This window comes from Zophobas morio, unplaced genomic scaffold (assembly GCF_036711695.1).
Source record: "Zophobas morio isolate AGI-343-1 ecotype UQ-CSIRO unplaced genomic scaffold, CSIRO_AGI_Zmor_V1 ptg000023l, whole genome shotgun sequence".
In the NCBI taxonomy this organism is placed as follows: domain Eukaryota; kingdom Metazoa; phylum Arthropoda; class Insecta; order Coleoptera; family Tenebrionidae; genus Zophobas; species Zophobas morio.
Genome location: NW_026972128.1, coordinates 8,550,445 through 8,576,923, shown reverse-complemented (window position 1 = coordinate 8,576,923; position 26,479 = coordinate 8,550,445). Strand labels below are relative to the sequence as shown.

At 32.3% G+C, this 26,479-nt stretch overlaps 1 protein-coding gene across 2 annotated transcripts in view; it reads left to right on the top strand.

The window, feature by feature from the left end:
* LOC135133929 (probable nuclear hormone receptor HR3) overlaps positions 1-26,479 on the top strand; it is a 152,011-nt gene that overhangs the window by 4,863 nt on the left and 120,669 nt on the right. For both annotated transcript variants that reach the window (XM_064062487.1, XM_064062488.1), the window contains exon 2: positions 3,058-3,345. In XM_064062487.1, coding sequence (XP_063918557.1) covers positions 3,327-3,345 — 19 coding nt within the window. In that variant the 5' untranslated portion in view covers positions 3,058-3,326. The remainder of the gene's footprint in view (positions 1-3,057; positions 3,346-26,479) is intronic.

The window sequence follows — 26,479 nt, the reverse complement described above, 5'->3', positions numbered from 1 at the left end:
TTTTCGATAATAACAAATTACATGTTTCAACTAATGCAAACTTATTATAATAGGAGAAACCTAATAATCATCTGAAAAAGCGATAGTCTAGGAACGGCACTAGGAAACCGTCTTTTTATTGTCTAAGAGTTCGGTGTCATTGACATTGAGGAGAATCCATCAACCTACTCAAATTGTGCTTGTTTAATGTATTATTTACAAATCGATGGATTGATTACTGAACGACTTCGTTATTTTTCCGTATTTCAAACAGCTTGCACATTTTCTTGTGGAGTTGCAAATGCTAAAAAAGGAAAGTCCCAAGTACAATACAGTAATAAATGTTGACACAAAAAGTAATAACCTTTGCGACAATTAATTAAATTTCTTGTGGAACATTGACAAAATCCGAATTTTAGCAGCTTAATGCGTTTTTTGTTGTATGCACTGGCTTTTAGTGCGATGTAATAATGCATCGCTTTGGGAGAAACTGGGTGTTTGACCTTAGTTACAACATTACCGATTCGTAGGTTTATTAATAATTAACTCATTGGATTTCTTGTTATGAATTATAGTGATAACACTGGTCAACAAAATTTAATTTTTTCTCTCTAACTTTGACATAATTGTAATGTTTTCGTTTAATTTGTCTCTGTGTTTGTAACAGAGAGCATAAATCTTATAACTTAGCTCAATTAAAAAAAATATGCATATTTGATGTTAGAAACACAAAATCAGGTAAAATAATTTAATTTTTGTATCTTTAACGGCAAAAAGTGTAGTTTTAACAAAAAAACAACCATAAATAAGAAAAAAACAACGAATGTAGTTTAAAAAACGAAAAAAACAAAAGAAACAGCGAAGACCGACGTTTTTTCGGTTGCCTCCTATAGATTTTATTGGAGATCTCTCGCTTGATGGTCCCGCAGTATTCTGCGAGCATTTAGGTGTTCCATTGATCTTGGTAACGTTTTTCTATCGACAAAATGCCCAGATGAATGTGTTCTCTATGATGGTCACTCACGTCGTCACAATTTTTGGGGAAAAAATCAAGGTGCGAGTGTATAAAATGCACTTTTAAGAATATGTTAATTTTAAATTTTTTATATGATGAGAACATGTCTTCTACTTACTAAAAGTAGTTTTCTTATTGTTTCCCAAGAAGTTTGTAGCAATTTGATTACAAAAAAATACACCTTATATAAAGTTTCCTATTACTTAATAGTACGATTTTTGTATTTTTCAAGGATAATATTTTAAGATTACTTTTAAATAAGAGCTAAGTTTTGGTTTAGCCCTTTATAATATCATTTAAAATTGCTAATTAAATAATAATTGACTGCTATAATAAAAGTTAGAACTTAGCTGTTGACCAGTGTAATCGATAAATTGCTTTTTTAGGGGAACCTTAAAGCGCGGTGAGTGTGGGGGGTCGAAAAGAGAGCAAAAAGTTCACAGTTATTTGAAAAAAAGTTAAATACAAAATACCAATAACTCTGCTACGTTACGCATTCATGAATGAAATTATGATACCAATTTGGGTTCCCTGTCATGTAATAATAACGGTCAATAACGGAGACGCGACGATAAATTAAACTTTAAAAAATAAATTGCTAGATATCTTTATTTAACAACGCAGTTAACAGTTCGCGAGACGTTTGTGCACTGTATTTTTCAAACTTCCTGAATTCTTGGTTGCCTATAACTGGGGAGAAAAGTGTTTAACACTCATTAAATTTGCATATACTAATACTTATTTTTATTTCTTAAAAAAAAGTAGGCTTGAGTTGTCTGCGGTACTGATTGGGCTACAGTGATCAAGCACAATCAAATGCAGCTAACTTTGGCACCTAATAATTAATAATCTTTCACCGTTTTAATTTATTTTAATTTAATTTTGTGTTAATTCATTGCGATTATCACACTTTTCTTACACATTATTTTTTCTGCTTTATTTCTGTTCACATTTAATTATAATACTAAGAAGATAATTAAAAAAGTCTTCAAACTACTTTAAAAAATTAATTAAATTCTGGAGATGATGGAGCACAACACGTAAATACGACTGAATTTTAATTAAGAGTGTAGAGTTTTTCTTAATATGTTACCAAGATCTCCGAGTAATACCAGGAGCAGTTTTTTTGCGTTGGTTCTAACTGAAATTTAAATGAAGTTTGACTGCCTGTGTAGTGTATAATAGGAGGATATATACGATGACAACACACTAGGTGCGGCCGACAGTTGAAATACCTGTATGTGATCCATTTAAGTGACTTGTAGACATAATTCTAAGGTTTACACCGAATGAATTCTGTTAGAACCGTTGGTATTCTTAAATCATAAATAATATGCTGGCAAGCAACAAATATTCATGACTCAGCACATTATCTTTGTCGGAACGACTTCAACCAGTAGTTATTGTCGTTCCAAAGAAGTCATCAAGTTGTTTCGGCGATTTGACAGTCCATATATCCGTTCAGGAACGCGTTAATTGCGAATTTGTAGTATATCAGGATAATTAATACATTAATAAAAATAAATACATATGTATCAGACTTTGTTAGTGCACGAGCCAAGAAAATTAATGTAAAACTATGCATTACTGGAGATGTAACACTAATAAGTCTTGGGTAAATCACCCCTCGAGCCGATGCGTCTCAAAGCACTTCCCAATGCCGGAAGCAATTTTTCCGCACAAAAAATTACCACACTACAAGATTAATTAAGCTAAAAGTGCGTAAGCTCCAGTGTTGCCAACCTACACGCAAATCTAAGTTCAATGTCTTCTCTAGCGTACAACACATCATCAATCGTTATTTAATACTGCCTCGTATAGCGTGGGAGAATAATTCTTAGCCTAGACAGCCGAATATTTGATTAAATAACCACATTAAACCACAATCCGTAGTATTGACCCAACAATGAAATAACGATATATTAATAGCATGAGTCTTAAATTTCTTGTTGTAATAAACACGAATGACTAATTCAATCCGTGCAAATGCAGATGTCATCTAAGTAATAAGAGTCAATGCACTTTCCGTACAACTGATATTAATATTGTGCGTTTTCTTGCAGATGGACTCTTCGGAGTGGTTTTGAGCAAGGACTTCACCATGATTTGGGAAACTTTTGGAACTGTCAAGAAAAAAAAATCCATAGGGTAGGATCGCGGCAGACGAAAATTCCGAGGAATTCGAGTACCTGCATCTTAACCAGTATTTTAGTTTAATTTGTTCATTTCCGCGTTTCCGTTTGTGCACTAATGATTTACGGTAGATAAGTCGTGTAATTTTGTCTTGTTAAGTTGAAGTGCATCAAAGACATTTGGTGAAGGATATGCTACGATGCCCAGCACTATCAGAGGTAAGTTTCCCACACTTTTTTACTATTTCTGGAAAATATTATCTCCGAGACTATGCGACAAGTGTTACAGTGTAATTAATAATTATACACTTTCAGACACTGCTGCACAAAAAGTGCGTTTAATTAAATCGTTAGGAGTACACTGATTTGCACACGGTAATGTCAGTATACACATCATTATAGGCGACATAAAGTACTTCTACAACTTTTTTTAAATTGCGGTTTACAGCAGTAATTGTTATACAGTGTAACAGCGTTTTAATGAAATTATAACCTTATAAGATAAACAAATTACTCGGTTTGTGTTCCAATGGTTACTCACTAACTTTGACATTTTGTTCAAATTTTGCGCAAATAACAATTAGGATAAAATTTATTTCTGCAGCAATGATTAAAAAATGATATATCTTTCAACTAATTAATGTATGGCTATTCAGTTCCCATAACCTTGACAATGTTTACGGTGGCAAGACTAATCCATGACAGATTTTACGTAATAGCTAAACTTTATAAACAGGTGGGTATGAGAAAAATCTTAATTAAGCATTTATGATTTCAAAACAAATGCTCTACTGTGCACCACTGGCTTCTTCATAGTGAACATTACGATGAACGGCCATGAAGTCTCCTATTTTAACAAGAACTATAAAACAGCATTTTTTGACAATAAAAACTTGCTTGCAATGAAAAAAAGTTCGGACTTTTCTTATAGATAAAATAATTTAAAAACTATAGTAGCAATTTTATTTTTTAAAATATAAATTTTGTGTCTTTTAAGACATAAAATAGGGGTGACAAAATAATTTACGAAATAATAAAACATATAATATAAACGTATTAAAAAATATAATATAAATAAAACAAGCTATTTTTGTAGTGAAATACGAGTTTTAAATGTTTGGCGGCACAGTAAAATTTAAAAAATGCATCCCTGGCAGGAAGTTCTACCTGTTACTGGTGCAGTTTCATTAAGGGTCTGCTTACACAGTGATTAATTTCGCAAGACAATAAAATTGTAATGGATACAAAAATAGCCTTCTCTAGTGTACAAGGTAGATTAATAAAAATTGGGACTAGGTCGGAAAATTGTATTAACTAATCATTTAATGACGTGTTACAACCGTTATCAACGCTACCAAGACTTAAAAATTTCTAAAGAATTTAAAAAATATAGAAAATCTAAGTAGGTGTTGATCGTTTTCGACTAATTTGGCAAAATTTGTATTGGAATCCTTAGGGATAAGGTCTGAATGGTCAAAAGAGCAGAAGAATATACATGCATTAGAAAAAAAATATATACACAAACATTAAGAGAACCAAAATTAAAAAAAAAAAAAAACAATTAAAAAATTATGAATGAAAATTTTTGGCATTACAATTTAACATTGGAACTGCAAAACCGAATGTTTTGAAATCTTGCAAACGTTTCAATGTTATCGGAAGCATGGAAATCGTTAATCAAAATTTATCCGTTTATCCCCTTCCGAAAAATTAATGGCGTCATAACAAAATTTTACCGAATAAATATTATTTTAAATTTGATAAAATTACATCTTCTTGCACTTGTGGTTTATGAATCCGTGTTAAGTTTACCCTAGATATCTAGAATTTTGATAAAAAATCAAAATTATATAACAATATTTTTCAATCAAACTTTTAAATTACAAAACCGAATGCTTTGAAATCTTGCAAACGTTTTAATGTTACTGGAGGCATAGTAAAGACAATTTGTTCCTTATGCCCCATCCCCCGCAAAATTAGTGACGCCATCTTACAATTTGATCGAATAAATGTTGTTTAAATTTAACAAAATTCAGTTTTTACCCTAAATAACCAGGTTTTTGAAAAAAAAATCAAAATCGTATAGTTTGCCAGATACGTCACATCTAAAATGTGCAAAACAGGGTAAGTCCATTATTGTGGTATATCAGTGCATTTATTTTTTTCTTTATAGACGTTATCATGAAAAAAATCGAAAATTTAAATGTAATATTGCGTTTGAAAATATATTTTTTAAAAATCATACAAATTGCAATATTTCCTTTGCGATTCTAGAAAAGTACTAGTGATTTCGAAGAAATGGAGCCGAAAATAACTTCCGGGATCTAGATCTATAAGAAAATGTTTTTAACTAATTTAAATGTTTACAAAATTATCAAAAATTTCAGTAATTGTGCAGTATTGAAAAATGGAGCTTTTGGGAAAGTTGCCAAAAAATTCAAAAAGAAGCTGAGATGTATATATTTGTGTGCCAATTCGAAAAATAAAAAGTTTTATTGTTCCAGACCAAAATTTTTGAAATATTCGGTTTGAAAACCAAATTTTTAATAACCCTAAAAATTGCCATATTTCAGTTGGCGATTCTGCAAAAATTGCAGGAATTTTCGAAGAAATGAAGCCTGAAATAACTTTGATAGCGTTTGAGTTCTACAAAAAAATGTCTTTAGGATTTAGCTAATTTTCGAAGGTGGTCCAAAAATGATCAAAAATTTCATAAGGGGTTGAAAAATTGAGCTTTTGGAAAAATGTCCCAAAGATCCACAAAAAATTCTAGGATATGTCATCTCGACGTGCTGATTTGAAAAATATAGCCTGTTTATGGTTCCGGAGAAAAATTTTCGAAACATTTGGTTTGAACGTCAAATTTTCAAAAAATCAGAAAATTTCCCACATTTTAATTGGCGAATCTGGAAAATGGTAGAATTTTTCAACGAAATGAGCCCGAAAATAAATTGTAGCTAACTTTCGAAGGTAGTCGAAAAATGAAATGACAAATTTTGAAAAAGTGCTATTCGACAGAAAAACAATATATATATTATCAAACATTTGTCGAATTTGTCATACACAAAAAATTTCAAAATTTAATTTAACACAGATTTTTAACTAAAATCATTTCAAGCACTCAAAAAATGTTATAATATTTTATAATATTACCCTATTATAACGTCACCTATAAGAATGGCTGCTGTAGTGCATATTTAAATTACTTTCACTATATTAACAAAAATAAAATATTTGAGCAAATGTGTTACCACGAAGGAAATATTTTCCTGCAGCCTAAACTATTAACTGATTTAATAATAATACTAAAATTTTTCTGAAATTTCTCATATTCTCACAGTTATAGACAGTGTTTAGGTGTGGTAAAAATTCCAAAACGCACAAATTTGCCGAAATAAATCTTGTCTTTCAGTTTAATTCCTTTACAGCCGAGGCGCTTTAATGAACATCCAAAATCGCCTAATCCTCGGTAATTACCAGCCAAAAATTTGCCTAATTATCCATCTACACTTGTTTCCATCGTGCCCACAGCAAATACTGGGAACGAGAAATTAATTCAAATAATTACGTAAAAATTAAGCCATAGCGTAACGGTACATAATCACCGACTGCGCACCAAAACTAAATGAAAACCCGAGGTACCGTTTCGGAATTTGGATAGCTGTAACTGGACACACCTTTACGCCGCTTCAAGACTTGTTTCTGATTGGATTCCGTTTGGAAAATCGTATTGAGATTGTTATTGTAAGCTCTAATTGGTTCTATTGATTTCCAGCGACACTGAGGGGTGCTATGAACTTTGGTGGTATTGACCCCTTATCACAACTTTTACTTCTTCCGGGTGGCGAAAACGAAACCGCTGATTTTATCGCGAAATGTAAATTAGACGTGTGTGTTTTTTAAACGGTATTTTAGAATACTTCCGAGTGTTATTCGAAAATTATGGAAAATGGAAGGGCGTTTAGAAGGTGGAGTAGAATGTTTTCGTTGGGTGTATTAACATATTAGGACGATCTAATGGGTTTATGGACCCAAAGTTGTTCTATTTTAGGAGCGGTCATTAGACGGTTTTGAGAGATGAAATTGTATAAAGTAGTTAATTCCACTGTGGAGGAATGGACAAACGATTATGTTATTGTTTTATAAACAAAATTTATTTAATAGACATTAAGAACGGTAACTTGATAAAAATCTTCAGCTACTGGTTTAGAATTTATCGCCTTGCCGTTCTGGAAATTACAAAAAAAAAATCCAATTAAAGTTTAATTTGTATAGTACGTCAAGATTAAATCGTCACTTTATATTTTGTTCTATCTTGACTCCGCCAAAATTTGGTATGAAACTTAAACAACTGTAGTTCTTTATCTTGCTACTTACGATTTTATTGCTTGCAAATTAAATTTTACCCAGAAAAGTTCAATATTTATTTCTCACATCAATCGTGTCACCTGATATCATTCTCACTTTTCATGGGAGTGGAAATTTTTCCACAGCGATTAACAATATGATGATTTTACCATACTAATAGTTGCACTGTATTTCCCATTTAGAAAGAATGAACTAAAATCATAACGCTGTATTATTTAGTTTCGTTGTAGCATTTAATCCTGTAATTTCATAAATCAAAATCGAGTGGAACGCATTTTTTCATCAGTCACTAATTACATTAGATTAAAATCATCATAAATTGTACAATGTATGTACATTCGTAAATTAGGATAATATTCTCACACACAAATTTAGACTTTCAGTTGATGTTCGTCTAATCTAAATATTTTTAGACAGATAATTTTCAAATTACTTTGAAATTTTAAATCATAAATTCAAATTATTTTTTCATATTCCTTCAGCTTCCTTCAGATTCTTTAACGTTCTCTCACTCTCTGAGAATCTCTGACATTTCATTAGACTGTTTCAGATTATCTCTGATTCTTTGAGAACCCCTCACATTCTTTCGTATGCTCCCAGATTCTCTCAAATGCTGTTAAATTCTCTCAATTCTCTCAGATTTTTTCAAATTCCTTTAGAATCTGTCAGATTTCTTCAGATTCTCCAAGAATCTCCTAAATTCTCTCGATTTCTCTCAGATTTTTTCTGATGCTTTCAGTTTATTTCGTATTCTTTCAGATTCTTTCAGAGTTTTTCAGAATCTTTCATATTCTTGCATGTTCCTTCAGATTCCTACAGATCATTCCATATTCTATCAAATTCTCTTAAATTCCCTCAGATGTTCTTACATTCTTTAAGATTCTCTTAAATTCTCTCAGATTCTTCCAAATTCTTCCAGATTCCTTCAGATTCTCTCTGAATTCCTCAAATTTTCTCATATTCCCTCAGATTCTCTCGGATCCTCTCAGATGGTTTCAGATTATTTTCATATTCTCTTATGTTTTTTGAAATTCTTTCATATTCCTACAGCTTCCGTCAGATTCTTTAAAGTTCTCCCACACTCTCTCAAAATTTCTGAGATTTCTTCAGACTGTTTCAGATTCTCTCTGATTCTCTCAGAATCTCTCAAATTTTCTCGTATTCTCTCAGAGTCTCTCATATTGTCTCAGATTTTCCCAGATCCTTTCAGTTTCTCTTAAATGCTCTCAGATTTTCTCACATTCTCTCAGATTCTTCCAAATTCCTTCAGATTCTGTCAGATTTCTCCAGATTCCTTCAGAGTTTTTCAGATTCTTTCATATGCTTGCATGTTCCTTCAGAATCCTTCAGATCATTTCATATTTTCACAGGTTCTCTCAGATTTTCTCTGATTCTGTTAGATTTTCTAAGAGCCTGTCAAATTCTCTTAAATTCTCTCAGATTGTCTTACATTCCCTAAGATTCTCTTAGATTCTCAGATATTCTCTCAGATTCTTCCAAATTTCTTCAGATTCTGTCAGATTTGTTTAGATTCCTCCAGATTCTCTTTGAATCCCGCGAATTCTTTGATAGTCCCTCAGATTATTTCAGATTCTCTCAGACTGTTTCAGATTATTTTCATATTCTCTTACGTTTTTTGAAATTCTTTCATATTCTTTCAGCTTTCTTCAGATTCTTTAACGTTGTTTCACACTCTTTCAAAATATCTGAGATTTCTTTAGACTGTTCCAGATTCTCTCTAATTCTATCAGTTATTCACTAATAAAATTATTATTAAATTATCAGATTTTCTCACATTCTCTCAGATTCCTTCAGATTTTCTCACAATTCCTCAAATTCTCCCAGATTCTTTCAGATTCTTTCATATTCTTTCAGATGCTTCCAGAGTTTTTTAATTTTGGATATTCCTTCAGATGATTTCATATTCTCACAGGTTCTCTCAGATTTTCCCCGATTTTCTCTGATTCCCTTAGATTTTCTAAAATTCTGTCGAAATCCTCTTAAATTCTCTCAGATTGTCTTACATTCCCTAAGATTCTCTTAGATTCTCAGATATTCTCTCAGATTCTTCCAAATTTCTTCAGATTCTGTCAGATTTGTTTAGATTCCTCCCGATTCTCTCTGAAACCCGCGAATTCTCTGATATTCCCTCAGATTCTTTCAGATTCTCTCAGATTGTTTCAGATTATTTTCATATTCTCTTATGTTTTTTGAAATTCTTTCATATTCCTTCAGCTTTCTTCAGATTCTTTAACGTTGTCTCACACTCTTTCAGAATATCTGAGATTTCTTTAGACTGTTCCAGATTCTCTCTGATTCTCTCAGAATCCCTAAAATTTTCTCATATTCTCTCAGTTATTCACTAATAAAATTATTATTAAATTATCAGATTTTCTCACAATCTCTCAGATTCCTTCAGATTTTCTCACAATTCCTCAAATTCTCCCAGATTCTTTAATATTCCTTCAGATGCTTCCAGAGTTTTTTAAGCTTGGATATTCCTTCAGATTCCTTCAGATCATTTCATATTCTCACAGGTTTTCTCAGATTTTCCCCGATTTTCTCTGATTCCCTTAGATTTTCTAAAATTCTGTCAAATTCTCTTAAATTCTCTCAGATTTTCTTATCTTTTCAGATTCTCTTAGATTCTCACATATCTTCTCAGATTCTTCCAAATTCCTTCAGATTTTGTCATATTTATTCAGATTGCTTCAGATTTTCTATGACTCCCTGAGATTCTCTCATATTCTACCAGATTCTCTCATATTCTCTCCAATTCTCCCAGATTTTTCAGATTCTCTCAAATTCTATAAAATTCTCTCAGATTTTCTCACATTCTCTCAGATTTTCTCACATTCTTTCAGATTCTTTCAAATTGCTTCAAATTCTATAAGATTTCTTCAGATTCTTTCAAATTCTCTCAGAGTCTCTCAAATTCTCTCATATTCTCTTATATTCTTCCAGATTATCTCAGATTCTTTCAGATTTTTTCAGATTCTTCCCTACTATCTCAAATTCTTTCCAGATCTTCTCATATTCCTTCAGATTCGTTCAGATACTTTCCGTTTTTTTCAGATTCTCTCAGATTCTTAAAAATTCTTTCTGATTCTGTGAGATTTCTTCAGATTCTCTCAAATTATTTCCTATTATCTCAAATTCTTCCAGATATTCATTCACATATTTCAGGTTCTCTCAAATTCTTTCAAATTCATTTAGATTCTCTCAGAATCCCCCAAATTCTCTCATATTCTTGCAGTCTCTCAGATTCTTCCCGATTCTCGTAGATTATCTTAAGATTATCGTGAAGTAGTATCGAGTTCAAGAGTTGTGGCTTCGTTTCCACTAAGTTATTTTCACTAAAAATGGGCACTGTAACACATCACAGGATTTTTGATTTTGACGAAAAACATTGAGGATGATTTTTTAGATAACCAGTATGAAAAACTCTCGTCATTTATTTTTTTTTTATGCATTGCACGTATTGAAATGACTGTAATTTCCTCAAAATACTACAGGGTGAGCGTGCGGTCCTCGATATCTCAGTATACAGAGTGCTTTATTTTTGAGATATAGCACATATTTTCTTGTTTTTTTTTTTTAATAAAGCATGCTATATATTTTTACCTACTCTTATTAAGCTCCACAACAAAGCGTGTTGATACATTTGTTTATCTTTCCACAAAATATTTTAACGTAGATTTTAAAAATAACCCTGTTATCCTTTTTTTTTGTGAATCCTTCCATTGCTACAAATTTCAAGAAATGCACTCGAGTTATATAGTGTAAGAAGAGGTCAATCAGAATATGTAAAATTATATAGGCTATTTTATTAAAAAAAAAAACAAAAAAACTAGGTTATGTGTTACACAACACAGGTAGAAATTACGACATTTCTACGAATATATTAAGATTATGACAGCAATTTCTGACTACACCCCATTTAGATAAATTTTATAATTACTGGCAGACTACCCAAACGCGTCATAAATTTTCAAATTAGCTGCCACGGTTTTTCCCACCCAATCTCAAATTCTAAAATTTTTAACGTCATCCGGGTCACGTCATCTGTGGAGTATTAAACGAGTGGATACAGTTAAGCAGTTTATTTAACAACAAATTTACATAAACAGATGCTAAAAATATCACTGCCTATTGTTTGGTACAACCTACAATTAGCTGTTCATTGGAAGCTCGAGTTTGATGCTTTGAATCTGACTGGTGCGAAAAACGATGACCTCAACCTCATTGTTACTCCACTTTTCAAATACGAGTGATATTCCCAGTGACATTTTTATAAAAAAAGGGCAAACAATTTCCTGCATCAGTGAAAGTTTTTTAATTAAAACTGCATTATTACGTAATATTTATAACCGCTGATGTTATAAACACGGGATTTGCATAAGAACTTTAACGATGCGACTACATAACTATATTGCTTCCGAATACAAGAATATTGGTTTCCAATTGACTTCACGGTCAATTAAATCTGCATCACTGAAAGCATCCAAAGCAGAAAAAAAAGTTTCATGTTCTGGAAATTACACACATTACTTACACAAGTCACTTTTTGTGTTCGTTGCTACTACGTGGTGTTCCAACCTTTCCTGAAACACAAAAAATTACTGAAGACAAGTTTCATGCACCTTACCGCAATCACTTCAGCAAGGTAATTTAATTGTAAACAGCGCTGTTGCCTTTCAAAAACAGGTTGATTATGCTTTCGTGCATTTTTTTCGTGAAATCTTTAAACAGGATAAACATTATGTAAACCATATGTATCAGGAGACACCATAAAATTACACAATTTTCTGACATTAATATGGATTTAGATGAAAGCGAGAGCATCTTAACATTTTTACGATCCCTGCTACATTATCCTGAAAGGGTCTGAGTATTATGAATACTTTTTAATTAGAATTTATTTTCGTTCTCGTCTCAAAAATGTGATTTACTTCAACCATTGTAAAGTAAAACGGGAACAGGAAGCTTATAACGACCCTTCCTGATACAAAAAAGTAATGAAAATTCTTATATTTGATATTGTTCGATGCAAGGTTAGCTATCTACGAGGAAATTGCTTAATTTCGTCGAGTTACACCAGAAGTTTAACTGTTTCAATTACAGGCAGTGGAATTAGAACAGTTGGATGTGGCCCAAAAAAAGGAAAAAGAAATTGTACCGTTACTTCCACTGTTTTATTTACTGATCAAGTTAAAATTGCAAATGTACCATAAATGGAACTGCCATTCGCCTGAAACCATACCATCTTTGTTGTGTACTTAACGTGGTTCTTTAAACAAGATTGTGCAAATTGGTCAATTAACATTTACAAGGCAAACACGAGATTTCACACGTACATGTCAAAATTATTTTCCCGCAGTTTATGCAGAGATTGAGTTAAACAGGCAAACATGAAATCGTTTAAGAACGTCGTGTAGGTGTCAAGATAGCCACTGGAAAAATCTTCGAGCCGCACAGGAAAATTTGAATTCTTGTCTACTATTTTATTTTCCGATGATTAATGTTTTCTGTTTGTAGCAAAAAATGTATACTTTCCCTCACTCAATTTTATCTTGTGCTATTTATTTTTTAGTATTGTGTCCATATTTTTTACCTTACCCATGTAAGTTATGTGTAAAATAAAATTTTACAAACTGTCTACAGAAGCTAAGTAATGAACCCCTTTCACACCTTGGTTAGATGTTAAACTTGATTTGTTGATTAGAAATATCAAATAAAACTATCCAGTTATCTATTACAAAAATTTGATGACGTCATGATCAATGGTTATTAAAAGATATTCCTTAGAGTGCAATATTGTCTGTGGGTTGATAATATTTTCATTTTTTAAATTGATTATTACAGAGGATGATTTCTCTACGAATTAAATAAAAAATGCACTGTTTAAAGTATAGTTTAAGATCCATAATGTTAATTTTTACTTCGAGAGCTAAGAAAATACTGCAATATTGTATTTTCGCAAATTACTAATTTAATGTTTTCTGTCGTCCGATTTTTTCCGAAATTATCGAACTGGTAGTGAATTTTAAGTATATTTTAACAATGTTATTGTTGCACCTAAATATATCAAAAATAAATCCAAGTTTATAAAATAACATCATTGTTAGTAGTATAATAGTTAATATGGTTTGCCATTTTTTTGGGATAAATCCCTTCTAGTGCAATGTATTGTTAATTATTATGTATCCACATTTATAATTTTTTAATAACGGGTGATCAAAAAGTTTTTAGATTAGAACTATCCATGGAAATATTTATCATGTCTTTGATTAGACTGTAAATGTTAGGCATAACCTTATTTGTATTTCAATAATTTGGATTTTTAACATTTGTATTGTAATCAAAGACATGACAAATATTCCCATGGCCAACTCTAATCTAAAAACTTTTTGATCGTTATATGTAACGCATAGGTTTTAAAACTGCTTATAAAAAGTCTAAAAAAAATTATAAACAATAATTATGTTTCAGTTGGTATCAACAAATTTTGCTTGAAGTTGGTAGAACTGCCATATCACTTTACTTCCTATTGTCAAAGTGACATGGCTGAAAGTCAAATTTAACTTAACATAAGTCCTTTCGAAAATATGATAATACTATAATTGCATTCATATTTTTTAGAATTGCTTATGCAGGGTGACTCAAAAAAATTAATGAATCAGTCAGTTTATTTTATTGATTAAAATAGGAACAGCTCACTCCATTTTACCCAGCAAATTTTGGGAATACAATACTGTTAATTTTCAATTTCCATTTTACACTAAATAAAATAACTGAGTGAACTGGAGAAAGGAGGTGGGCGGGGTTAAATTTAGCTCTTTTCTATTAGTTTTATGAGCAAACAGTAGCCCCACCCACCCACCCCTTCATTCCAATGATTACTCTTAATATTGTCCACTCCTAGCTTAGCAAGTTTTAGCCCCGCCCACCCACCCTTTATTTTCTTAGAGGGTTTGTTATTCACCAAAATCAATCTATTTTAGCAGATACTATCCCTGCACACATGTTGTTCTCATTCGAACGATTTTATCTCTCTTCGATTAAGATCCAGCTTTTATTCGGACTAGACAAAATGAATCACTGAAACGGAGGTGGGGTGGGTGGGCGTCGTGAATTATATGTTCTTTTGTAAAGTGAGCATGGGAACTAATAGAACGTTAATCGTAATTTTTTTGTTATACTATTTGTTTGCTATATTTCTTATTTCTGAAGACAAAAATGAGAGAAAGGGTGGGTGGGCGGGGCTAAGTTTAACTATTTCATACAGAATGCGAGCAGGACGCACTACTTTATACGCTACCCAGTTATTGCAATCTTTCTGCTTAACGTAATATAAAAGTTTGTCATTCCATTTAGATGTTTTTGCGAAAATCTGGATGCCCAAGGGAAAAACTGAAGGCGAATTCATAAATTAGAAGTACAGGAGTATGTTATTTATTTACTTAAATTTTTATAACAGTTGCGATACACAAATTTGAGGTCATGTTAGGTGTTTGTGAAGATAATGATACAAATTTTAGTTAGCTGTTCACCATCTACACGATATTCCTAACATAAATATAAAATTTGACAACAAGAAGTTCTGTAGTTTTGAAGATTATCTGGTTAAAAAAATCGACGCAGACAGACGACATACAGTCAGACAGACTGAAACGGGAAATAAATTTTTCGTACTCTAGAGCTAGAGGTCACTCATGAGACGTCGAGAGAACATGAAAATAGTCATTCGTTTACTGGACCCTGTTACAATATTTCCTTAGTTTATGCTCGGTAACTAAAAACTAAACTTTTACTTCTTGAGCGTAAGCAAAGGAAGTATTGTAATCAAGTTCGTCAGCCGACGCTAATTTTAGGTTTTCTCGACCTTTCATGATCCCTACACGACGAAGAAATAGGTCTCACGTTTCCGTCTGTCTGTATGTCTGTCCGTCTGTCTGCCTAGACAGATAATCTCCGAAAGTACTGGACCGATTGTTGTGAAATTTTGTATTTATATTAGGAATATCATGTAGATGGTAAAACGCTAACCAAAATTTGTCTAGTCATCCCCACCACTGATGCGATGACGTTACTTCAGATTTGTACATAGGAAATGGGTTTTAAATTGTATAAAATAACATGTCCTAAACATGTAGTTTATGACTTCGAATAGAGTTTTTACCCGAAAGGTCCAGATTTTTGGAAAAAAAATCAAAATTATAAAACAACATTTTATAATTTAATTTTGAATCTGCTAAATCGAATGCTTCGAAATCTTGCAGATGTTTTAAGGTTCCAAAGACCATAATAAATTTTTAGTCAAAATATATTTGCTTATCCCCTCCAAAAAATTGATGACGTCACCCCAAAATTTTGCTGAATAAATCCTATCTAAAATGTACAAAATAGGATGAGTCTATACTTGTGATTCCATTAATATTTTTTGGATTTGCGTATACAGGGTGACTCAAAAAAAAATATCATTGTATTTCAGGAACAAGGGAAATTCTGTCGAAACAACTTTCGACCTATTTTTTTATTATCTGTGCTGTAGGGGGAACTAACAACATCAAAATTAAACGTCAGTTATGAAAAAATTAACCTGATTTTTTTCTCATATCATCTAAGTATCTGTGTAGGACATCATCATCAGAAAGATATGAGGTATGGATATTGGTTAGTCTTAAGGCCACAACAGAAGCCTGCGTAAACGTTTTTGGCCAAACCTTGATATACTTAATATTGTTCGCAAAGCACTACTACATCCTGGACTATTTTGCAATCTTTTAGATTCTAAATAAAATTAAGTATGTACACTACATATATCAAAATCAAGAAAATTGAGATGTCTACAAGATGTCTACAAGTAAACCTGAAGCTTTTCCAAAATGTTGATAGTCTTTAAGCTGTATGGTTTTAGTAGTGTGTGTAAATATGAGTTAATACAGTCGGCACAATTTAGAAAACGTGACCATCAGCTGATCTTATCTTACAAAAATAATGTTACAGGTAGTATGTGCAAATTTTAATTACACCTCTAAATCTAACTTGAAGATGTACTTAATTATAATTATATGTCTCACCTAATGCATTTAAATAAGTATTTGCATTTTCCACAAATAACAAAGCAAAGGTTGTATGACTCTCAGATTCTCTCTCGATACCGAACCTGCCCCCACTGGCTGCTGCCTGTGCCTGACACTTCGATTGTATAAATTTTTAACCTGGAAATAACCGCTTAATAAGTTCAAGACTAACACAGCGTGTAATAAGTCCGCGTCCTTTGAATAATGAAAAATTTTTGAGAAACATCACAAAGGGCCAGGATGAAGGACAAACAAAGAAAAAGCAATAAAGGTGCCGCCCAAAACTCATTAAAGATGCGCCTATAAGCGGGAGGTGTAAGTAACCAGTATGCGTGACGGGCTGTTATTTCGGCGGTTTGGTGGCCGGTCGCTGACCTTTACACTCGAACTTTTTATTACACCTTCACACCATTTCCATATCGTCGCCTTTGCCTCATCTCATTACTTCCACCCTCATCTTGTTAAGGGGGAGATATTTTTGACAGGGCCGAATAGATGGCGGTGCGGTTGATTTGCAGGCCCTCACGGAGGTAGCCCAGGCTAATAAAGGCCAGATTTTAATAAACCTCCATTTGGTTGCGGGACAAGAAATCAGAAGTTTTGGGGCAAAATGTGAAGGAACTTAAAGAATAGGTGAAACATTTTCAGTTTCAATACAACTGACACTCCGTATTAATTTTCCGATTTTCTACTAGGTGAATGTATGTCAAAAGTAGTCAACAGACACTACTTTATGCACGACCTAAGCAAGCCCAGCTGCGTACAACATACTAAAGTAAAATGTAAATGAAAATCATTAGACATACTGCTTGTGATCTGTACTGTTTTGCAATATATGTTTGCTCCTATTTCTCTGAACGAATGATTAATTAATAACGAGTAAAGAAAATGTGGTTGAACGCCCTCTTTTAATCGTACGTACGCTCTACTACTACTACTAATTTTTTATGTTGGCATTTGCTAAATTTCCCTAAACTTTATTGGTGGTATTGACCCCTGAGCCTGTGCCAAATTTATGCGCCCCTATATTCGCAGGTTGGAACAATTAGCATACGTCTGCACGGTAGACAAGAATCGATCCGAGTAGTCTGGTCATTTGCCTCGAATTGACCTTTTCATGAAATAGTCATATTTGGGTTAACACCCGAAAGGAAAAGTGAGGTCGAGATTGCAAGAAAAGAGATCGTTCTGCACGAAAACAAGGGCACGTTATAGTTTTCACTTTTCCTCGTTTGCCCTGTCTGGTATGGAAACACTGAAGGGAAAAGAAAGAATCTGAACATGAACAAATGTTATCATCACTGGAAAAATTTAGACAGTTTCAGACAATGATGATTTAAAGCGCTATATTTTTTTTTTAAAGTGTCTAAAAATATAATTTTTTTTTCTAAAAATCTTGTGGCGGCCATTTAATCGCTTGACACACAATTTTTTGTGTTGACATAAATGTAATGTTATTAATAAATGTCAAGTTATTAATCTGACACAAATTTTTTATTTAGGGAATTGCAGTTTTAAATTGGTAATTGACTGACCTCTAACCTAAAAGCTCCATGAATATTACTGATACTAAATTTGACTAAAAATAGGTATTTAAACAATGTTTATTTTATGTAGTTTCGTACATTCAAAGGAATTTTTCATAAAAGAAATTTATGTTGAAAAATGTCTTGATGGAGTTCAGAGCTGAGAATAACAATCGTTTTGACATCAGAGTTATGGCTGCCAACTATCCAAATGTCACTTCATTTTCTAAGTGGCCTACCAGAAAACGTGAAAAAAAAACAAGCAAAATATTTTCCATTTCATAATTTTGCTTCCGCAGAAGCATACTACGTGAATACATTATTTTTGGTATAACAACTAACATAATTTTACCTTCTATTATTATATTTTATAATCTATAAAGCTGGATTACAACTTCCGTCCAAAACATACATATTGTTATAGTACCAGAACCGAATTTTAAAAATGCCCTACATTAAATTCAAGATCGCTCTTCCAGCTATTTTTTAAATATAATTTGCATTTGAAAATACGAACTAAAGATTAATGTATTTAATTTTTTTGTCAGGGTGGCAGCATATTTAAAATTTTATTTTTATTTATAATTTTGATGCCATACCCGATTATTAAATTGACGTTTACGACACCAGCTGCCATGTTTTCAACCCGTTTATTAGAGGAGGCGTTAAATATACTGAGAGATCCCGACGTTGCCAAGTTGTACACGCTTTAAAATAAAAAACATATGCAACTAACGATATTTTGAAAAAATTGCAAGCATATAGTCTATGAATTTTTAAATCGGAGATAAGGAGAGGCTCTGGAACCACAATATAGTTGTAGTCAAGACGTAGTTTAATTAGTTTAACCTCAATTTGTTTCACTGACAGTGACATTTATATAAAAAATAATGAAGCTACGCCCTACGTCTTTCACATCTTTTGTGTCCAGATGCCTCCCCTTAAGTCAAAATCGTATGGTACAATCACTGCTTTGAAAGAAATTTTCTTGTTTAAAATACCGTCAAAATACCGCGTGATCAGAAATGACTGAATCCATTAGCAATCTTGGATTTTTAGTTGGAATTGGTATCATGATGTTGTTTATAATTTCCGATTGTCAGCTGTCAAGACTAACAGATTGTTGACATTTTTAATTTGCAAAATGTATTCAAAACATAACCTAAATTTATGGCATGATATGATTGGTAAATATATCGGCATATCTGTCGCACAATTACTTCCATTATGCCAACATATAAGCAAGAAAAAATTCACATTTTTGTTTAAAAACTACCGCCAACCGACTCGGTCATTTCTCATCACGCGGTATAGAGAGACGCTTTAAAGTTAAGCATTAAAAATACTCAAATGTACCTATTTTATCTTGATTTAACTACAAATTGGTATAATTCGTGTTTCTTGTGCTTTGAATAAAAAATAAATAAAATGCTAACGTCTTCAATATACAGGGTGTTTCAACTCAAGCTACGCAGTCTAGTATCTTGAGAACGGATAGAGATATTGAACTTCTGTAAAATCCATTGTCTTAAGCTTGAAGGAGTAATCTTAATTTAGTACAGTATTACAATGATACAGATAAAAAAAATAAAGTTTGTATATGTAAAAAAATGAAAGTAGAGTGAAATAAAGAACTACCACTATTTTGCGACTTTTCGAACTTATGATAAAATAACTACTTGAACAAGATCTTGTTAATTATTGTAGAATAAAGTGCAAGTGGTTTATTTCACTCAACTTTTATATTTTATGTTTATACATTTTATATTTTTATCAAATGAAAATGAAATAAATATCAACGTCTTATATGTATATTATTGTAAACGTCAGGCTTCAGGCTAAAAATAATAATGTTTACAAAATTTCAATATCTCTATCCGTTCTCACGATATTAGCTATTTTTAGCTGAGATAGCCTGTATTTACGTTTCCTGTCAAAATTGACAACTATGAGCTGACATACTATCATTGCTGCCAATAATTCAGAATTGCCAATATAAAAAACTGGTCGAATGTTATTTCAACAGAACTTCCCTCGCCCCTGAAGTACAGTAAAATAAATTCAGTTTTTTCTAAAAATTGTTACTCACGTTCAGGAAATAAAAATGCTTCATCAAAAGACGAAATGTTGTGAATAACGTCACAGCTTTCTGCTGCGTCACTACTTATTTTTTCAGTGGCGATTTTTTTAAAAAACCTCCTCCCTGTGCTTTCCTGCGTTGGTCCTTGCGTGTAGTTTCTTATGGCTCGAGCTTTTTGGGCTCGCAGGATCCAGCAAGAAAAATTCCAGGCGATGCGTTCACATCGAAGCGTGACTTGCAACACGTAACATTCCTTCCGAATAGAACCGTGGCACACTCCATGATTCAGATTCACTCAATCAGACGCCCATAATCCATGTTATTACATCCGCTCTAATACAGAAAAGAAGCGACTGATAGCTTATTTAAGAGATGAATGCAGCGTTTTTATTAGATGTGTGGAAAAAATGCCGTTGTCTGTCATACTGAAGACGTAGTTTAAGACAACTTTATAAGAAACTGTAAAATAACTATTTACAAATTAGTTTCTTTAATGTTTATTGACAATGACGACTTAGTTAGAAGATTGATAACAAGATTTTCAGCGAGTTTTCATAGCATTATTTCGTACTTAGCTGTGGCAGATTGTTATACATCTCAGAAATTAAATCTTCCAAGTCCTGAAGTATTTAAAAGACAAATTAGTAATCAGTTTAAATGTGCTTTAAAATTTAAATTTACTGTCTACTAAATGAATTCAAATCATTTTAAACTTGGAGACCTGTGGCTTTTATTCGAAATCTAGAATTTCCTCATTTCTGTCGTTGGTTCAAGACGTCACTGGGACACGTTGTTGATATGGATGTTGCTGGCTTTGAGAATTGTAATTGGAATGGGTTGTCACAAGATGAAATCGACGTGAAGCTTATCTAACATAAAGAGAGTTTTAATGAATTTCGTGTCTTCTAAAAAGCTTTATCCATCAAAATGTCTTTAAAATATGGTCTATTTTTCTTGGCGTTACATTTTCTACGAATTTCAGGGAAATTAAATGAGTCATATTTGAAATAATAAAAAACATTGCAGTAGCTGAAGATTGATTTCATGCTCAACCTCGGCCTTTCACTTGCAAACGACGCTCTAAGTCTAGACAGACAAAGCACTGAAAAGGAATTTCAGGGATATTAAGTATGTCGTTTTTGACATAATAAAAAAATTAGATAGATTGTTTCTGAGAAAAATGGAAATATACATCGATCATCATACACATTTATTATTTTTGGACATTCACTCCTAAAAACCAAAAGCGCATTACTAAAATATTATTTAGATCTCACTCCTAAACCAACATTTCAAAAAACATTTATTTAAAAAAAATTAAGATATCATACATTTCTTGGAGGGGATGAATAAATAAAATTTTGTTTGTATAGTATAGTTAGCACAAGTAGATCGTAGTAATGTGGCCACTTTTCAGGTGATGCCCTGATAAATTATCAATTGATTCATGATTGAATTACAGTTTTCAAAATTTAAAATCTCTATGTCGACAAAAGGAAGTTTCTTCATAATTGCACTCCATAAATATGATACGACTGAAAATCAGTGAAATACGCCTTTCGAAGCCCTCTGAGTGTGACGACTTTTTTTTCGCTACCTCAACTTAAAGCTGAGTAGAAAGTCTCTTGCAGAGCGTATCTGGATGGATTTCCCATTTCAGGTCGCCAGCTAATGTGATTTCCAATAATGACGTCGTTTTATAGTGCACAAACTATTTAACTACTTATTTTAACAAGTCCTTTTTACTTTTGCTAAATAATATCCGTTGCTCGAGTACTTTGGAATCAACATGAAGACTCACGTAGAAAAGTTTCCACCATGGCGCCTCGGATTCTTAGTTGTGTTATTTTATATTTTTGAATTTTCTGTCCACTTTTGGATAAACAAATCGCTGCGAATAATGATCCTGTTTTATTCTGCACTTAAACATAAAAATAATAAAAAAAGACTTAAAAGAGATCCTTCTCTCTAGTTGAATCTAATTGGATGGTTGACATTAAGGTAAGTACAAGTCCAACAAATCCGGCTTTTTTGAAAAATTATAACATTCATTCTGCGATTTTTGTTTTGTGATAACCTATACCTATAAAAAAATCAACGGCATAATAACACCTCCGCAGATAAATCAGATAACCAGCGAGAAAAAGGTCCTCTCGGCAATAATAACATACTTAACTTCGAGAGTTTATGTTTATGGATCGAAAGAAACCATAGACACTTAGAAATTTGTTTGATTTGAATGAGTTTATCTCTTCAAAACAGAGGATTAAATTATTACTTAAGCCGCAATCGAACAAAATGTTACAATTATTATTATTATTATTATTCTTATTTTATCATTATTAATGAAAGACCTACCTATTCTCACATTCTCGACAAAATGGGGTGACTCGTTCTTAATTTAATCAATAAAATATTTGTGATGACGCCATCAACATGATAATACTAGTCAGAGCGCAAGAGAAAAAAGCATCTAAACCGCAAGATTATAGACGATTATATCCTGATATAGTGATAAAATATTATTATACTGTGTTCATTTTTTTGAGAGAATATGGACGTTTTAAAATATAATTCTTTGAAATGACGTCATCAAATTGTTGGTGGGGATGATTAGCCATATTTTGGTTAGCGTTTTACCATCTACACGTATACAAAATTTCACAACCGTCGATCCAATAGTTTCGGAGATTATTTGTCTAACAAAATCGACACAGACAGACAGATGAACAGACGGACAGACAGACGCACTCTAAGAAACGAAATGTCGAGAAAACATGAAGCTTACCATCGGGAAGTAAAAATCAATTCCAATGAGATAATTACCTGTTCATTAATATGTACGATGATAAATAATCCAATAAAACTGTCAATTCGTTTGATCTTTGATTTAAAACAAAAATTTGTAAATCCAAAAATAATTACAAAATCGGGAATCAATTTAGTGTTTTAAAAGAATATTCAACAAAAATTTGTTACCTGACACGCTTTGGATTTGCATTTACAAATATGAATTTTCAAGCATTAAAGATATATACATATTTAATTATTTCCTGAATAAAATTAACATTCTAATAGCCGCATTTGACAATATTGTAGCTAACAATGTGTCTCTGTATGCAAATGAAGTTTCGTTATTGAATAATTTCTTAGATATTAGCAGTCCCATAATTTTATGTTCTAGTCGAATACATGTGGTATTTTAAAAAAGTTGCATAACGTATTTAGGATAATTTCTTGAGAAAATCAGAAAATTGTAAGTGAAAACTACCAGGTATGAATCTTTCTGAAAAACCCAGCTTCTCTTGGCGGCTGTTACATGTCGAATTTCAACAGCACTCGTCTTTTTAACGTTGTGTAAATTGCTAAAATTATAACCGGATTCTGATCGGTTTCCGCGAAACCGCCAGAATCCTGAAAAACACTACCTGGAAAAGGGTACCATCATCACCACTAATTTTAAGCCGATGGTAAAACCCTGAATCACGAACTCCGAAAACGTTCATGGTGGCACCGGGTTCAAGCAAATCGGAAACTGTTAATAATAAAGACAGCATATTTTGAATGGTCTTCATCCTCAAATTTGAATATTCTTATAACACTTATTTATTATTTATGCCCAAATTTGTTCTTAATTGGGTTCATTTTCGGTCATCCACAAAGTCGCGACTTTTGCCTTTTGACCCCCATTTACAGTTTTAATTTGCATTTTTCTTTTCTGTTTTAGCATAGTTATCACCAAAATTAATAAAAATGCAATCAGTGTCCATAAATTTTTGTCTTCATTTATGGAAAAATTTGGCCATATATCTTGGCGACATACTTCCCTAAATGAAACGAAAGAGCTTAACCCACTTCAAACAATGAACTAATTAGATCAGCCCATATTTCCACGCTTCTGAAACGGCTAATTCAACTTTTTCCGTCTTTTTCATGGGAAATGGTTGTGCAACACAATGCAACACCATCAGTGATTTTTCGCAACGTGATTCATCCATGAAAAACTTACTTAACTGTTCACCATTAGCAAGTAAAGTTGAACGACCTTGAAAGATTTTTGTAATGCAAAACTTTCTGCTCGCTGGAACCTCAAAACGCGTGTAAGCACACGATTCATTCAACTTCAAAGCTATCGAATTGCACAATGAGGTGCTCAAAGATCCATAAATTAAATAAAATGATGAGAGGATTCTATCGCTTTTCTCCCACGCCATTTCAGGTAGTTATCAGCAGATGCAAAGGATCATATGTCCATTATAAAATCTACAGTTAGGTCGCGACCCAGGTGAAGATCGTTTTTCGGCAGGGGGCGCTTTTCGTTTTGTTTCTTCCTTTCCGTCGAAGGAAGTGCCAATTTGCGTCGGCATCGATTAAAATCACGAAGTCAACGGTGAAGTAATGACCTTAAGGCCGCACTTTGTTGTGCAACGAACGACACTCGCAATTTAACGGTTCTCGATATACAAATTTGTCGCTTGTAAATATACTACGAGTACGAGTAGTTGGGCTGCGGAAAGTGATTAGGAATGCAGCGCAGGTATTGTGGGTCAGATCCGAGACTCCTTATTGTTATACAGTATGGGTTTGTGCCATCATTACACCTACTTGCCGTCGTCACGACTGCGTTTTATACCGTTTTAGGGATTATCATTGCTATCACTGTTCAACTGGCGTAGCTAAATTTTGATTTGTTATGGCCGAAGAGCCAAGTGATGCGGAAAGCACCGTGAGATGATGAAGATCTTTTGTTTGAGATTTTTTTTGGCACGTTTTAACTGATTAGATCGTTTTTGAATGGTTTGTAGCCGGCGTGATTTGTTTTATCTAGGATGACTGATTGCTTGAAAATGTTCCTGATCTGCTGATAAAATTCAAAGTCAAAAAAATCACTGCACTAAAATTAACACCACTTTCTTAAATCCATTTTTCGGAAATTTTCCTTGTTGCTAAATTTTATAGTTGAACATAAGTCTAAAGAAATATAGATTCTTGTTGCCTTTAAAATCTATTTAACTTTCATTATAAAAATGAACTTATATTTTTTGCCACAAATTTTAAAGACAATTAATAATTTCACTCAACTGTTTCTTATATTTCAAGTCTAGTGAAATTTTGATTAATTTTGGTCTCTACCATATAACGCTAATCAAAACGTTGTGTAACACTAATAAAGATAATATTGTGTTCGTCAGTCATTTTTGAGTTATTAAAAAGAGAAATTGCCTTACTCATTAATTTTTTGCCCATCCTGAGTAAAGTATCTCAAAAAATAATTATAAAAGTTGGGACTAACTTTTACCCTTGGAAAAGTGACTAGAATTTGATTTCTAGGGTTTTTTCATACATCAATAATTAATTTGTCAGCTCTAGCCTGCAGCTGCGTTATGATTAAGTTAACTGTTGTCTGTCGAAAATTGATCATATAAATCATGCTGCTATAAATATAATATCTTTATTCGATAAAATTTAGAAACTCAAGACAAGACATTTTTAATTTACATTTAACAATGGCACATCGCTCACAAAAAAACATGTTCAAACTTGCTCGAATTGTCTCGAAACAAATTGCTGTTAAATTTTATATGTATATTAGAAATATCGTGCAGATGGTAAAACGCATCTAATTATATAAAACAATATACTCTTATGCTTGTGGTTTATGAATCTGTCTTGAGTTTCTATCCGAGGAATCGAAATTTTCGCAAAAAAACAAATTGTGCAATAACTATTAATCTCGATAGAGTAATAGCATCCCCTTTTTTCTAGTTCTTAAATTCTTCAATTTTTCGATTTTTCAATTTTTCAATTTCTGGATTTTCAATTCTTCCATTATTTCATTTTTCGATTTTTAAATTTTGAGATTTTCCAATTTTTCGATTTATCAATTTGCCAGTTTTTGGCGTTTCTTAATTTTCGATTTCTCGTTTTTTTTACTTTTTGATTTTTAGATTTCTCGACTTTTCGATGTATCGTATGTTTGACGTCTCGATTTCTCGATTTTTTTTGCAGTTTTTCAATTCTTCAATCTTCCCATTTTTGAGTTTTTCGATTTTTCAGATTTTTAATTTTTCAATTTTTACAGTTTTCGATTCGACTTTTTGGTCTTTTAATTTTTGGATTCTTCAACTTTTCTTCAATTTTTCAATGTTTCATTTTTGGAATTGTTCAACATTTTTATTCTTAAATTTTTCGACTTTTCGATTTCTCAGTTTTAGATTTCTGTTTTTCAATTTTTCTATTTTTAAAATTTTTTATTTCTCGATTTTTGAATTTTTTGATTTTAAAATTTTTCG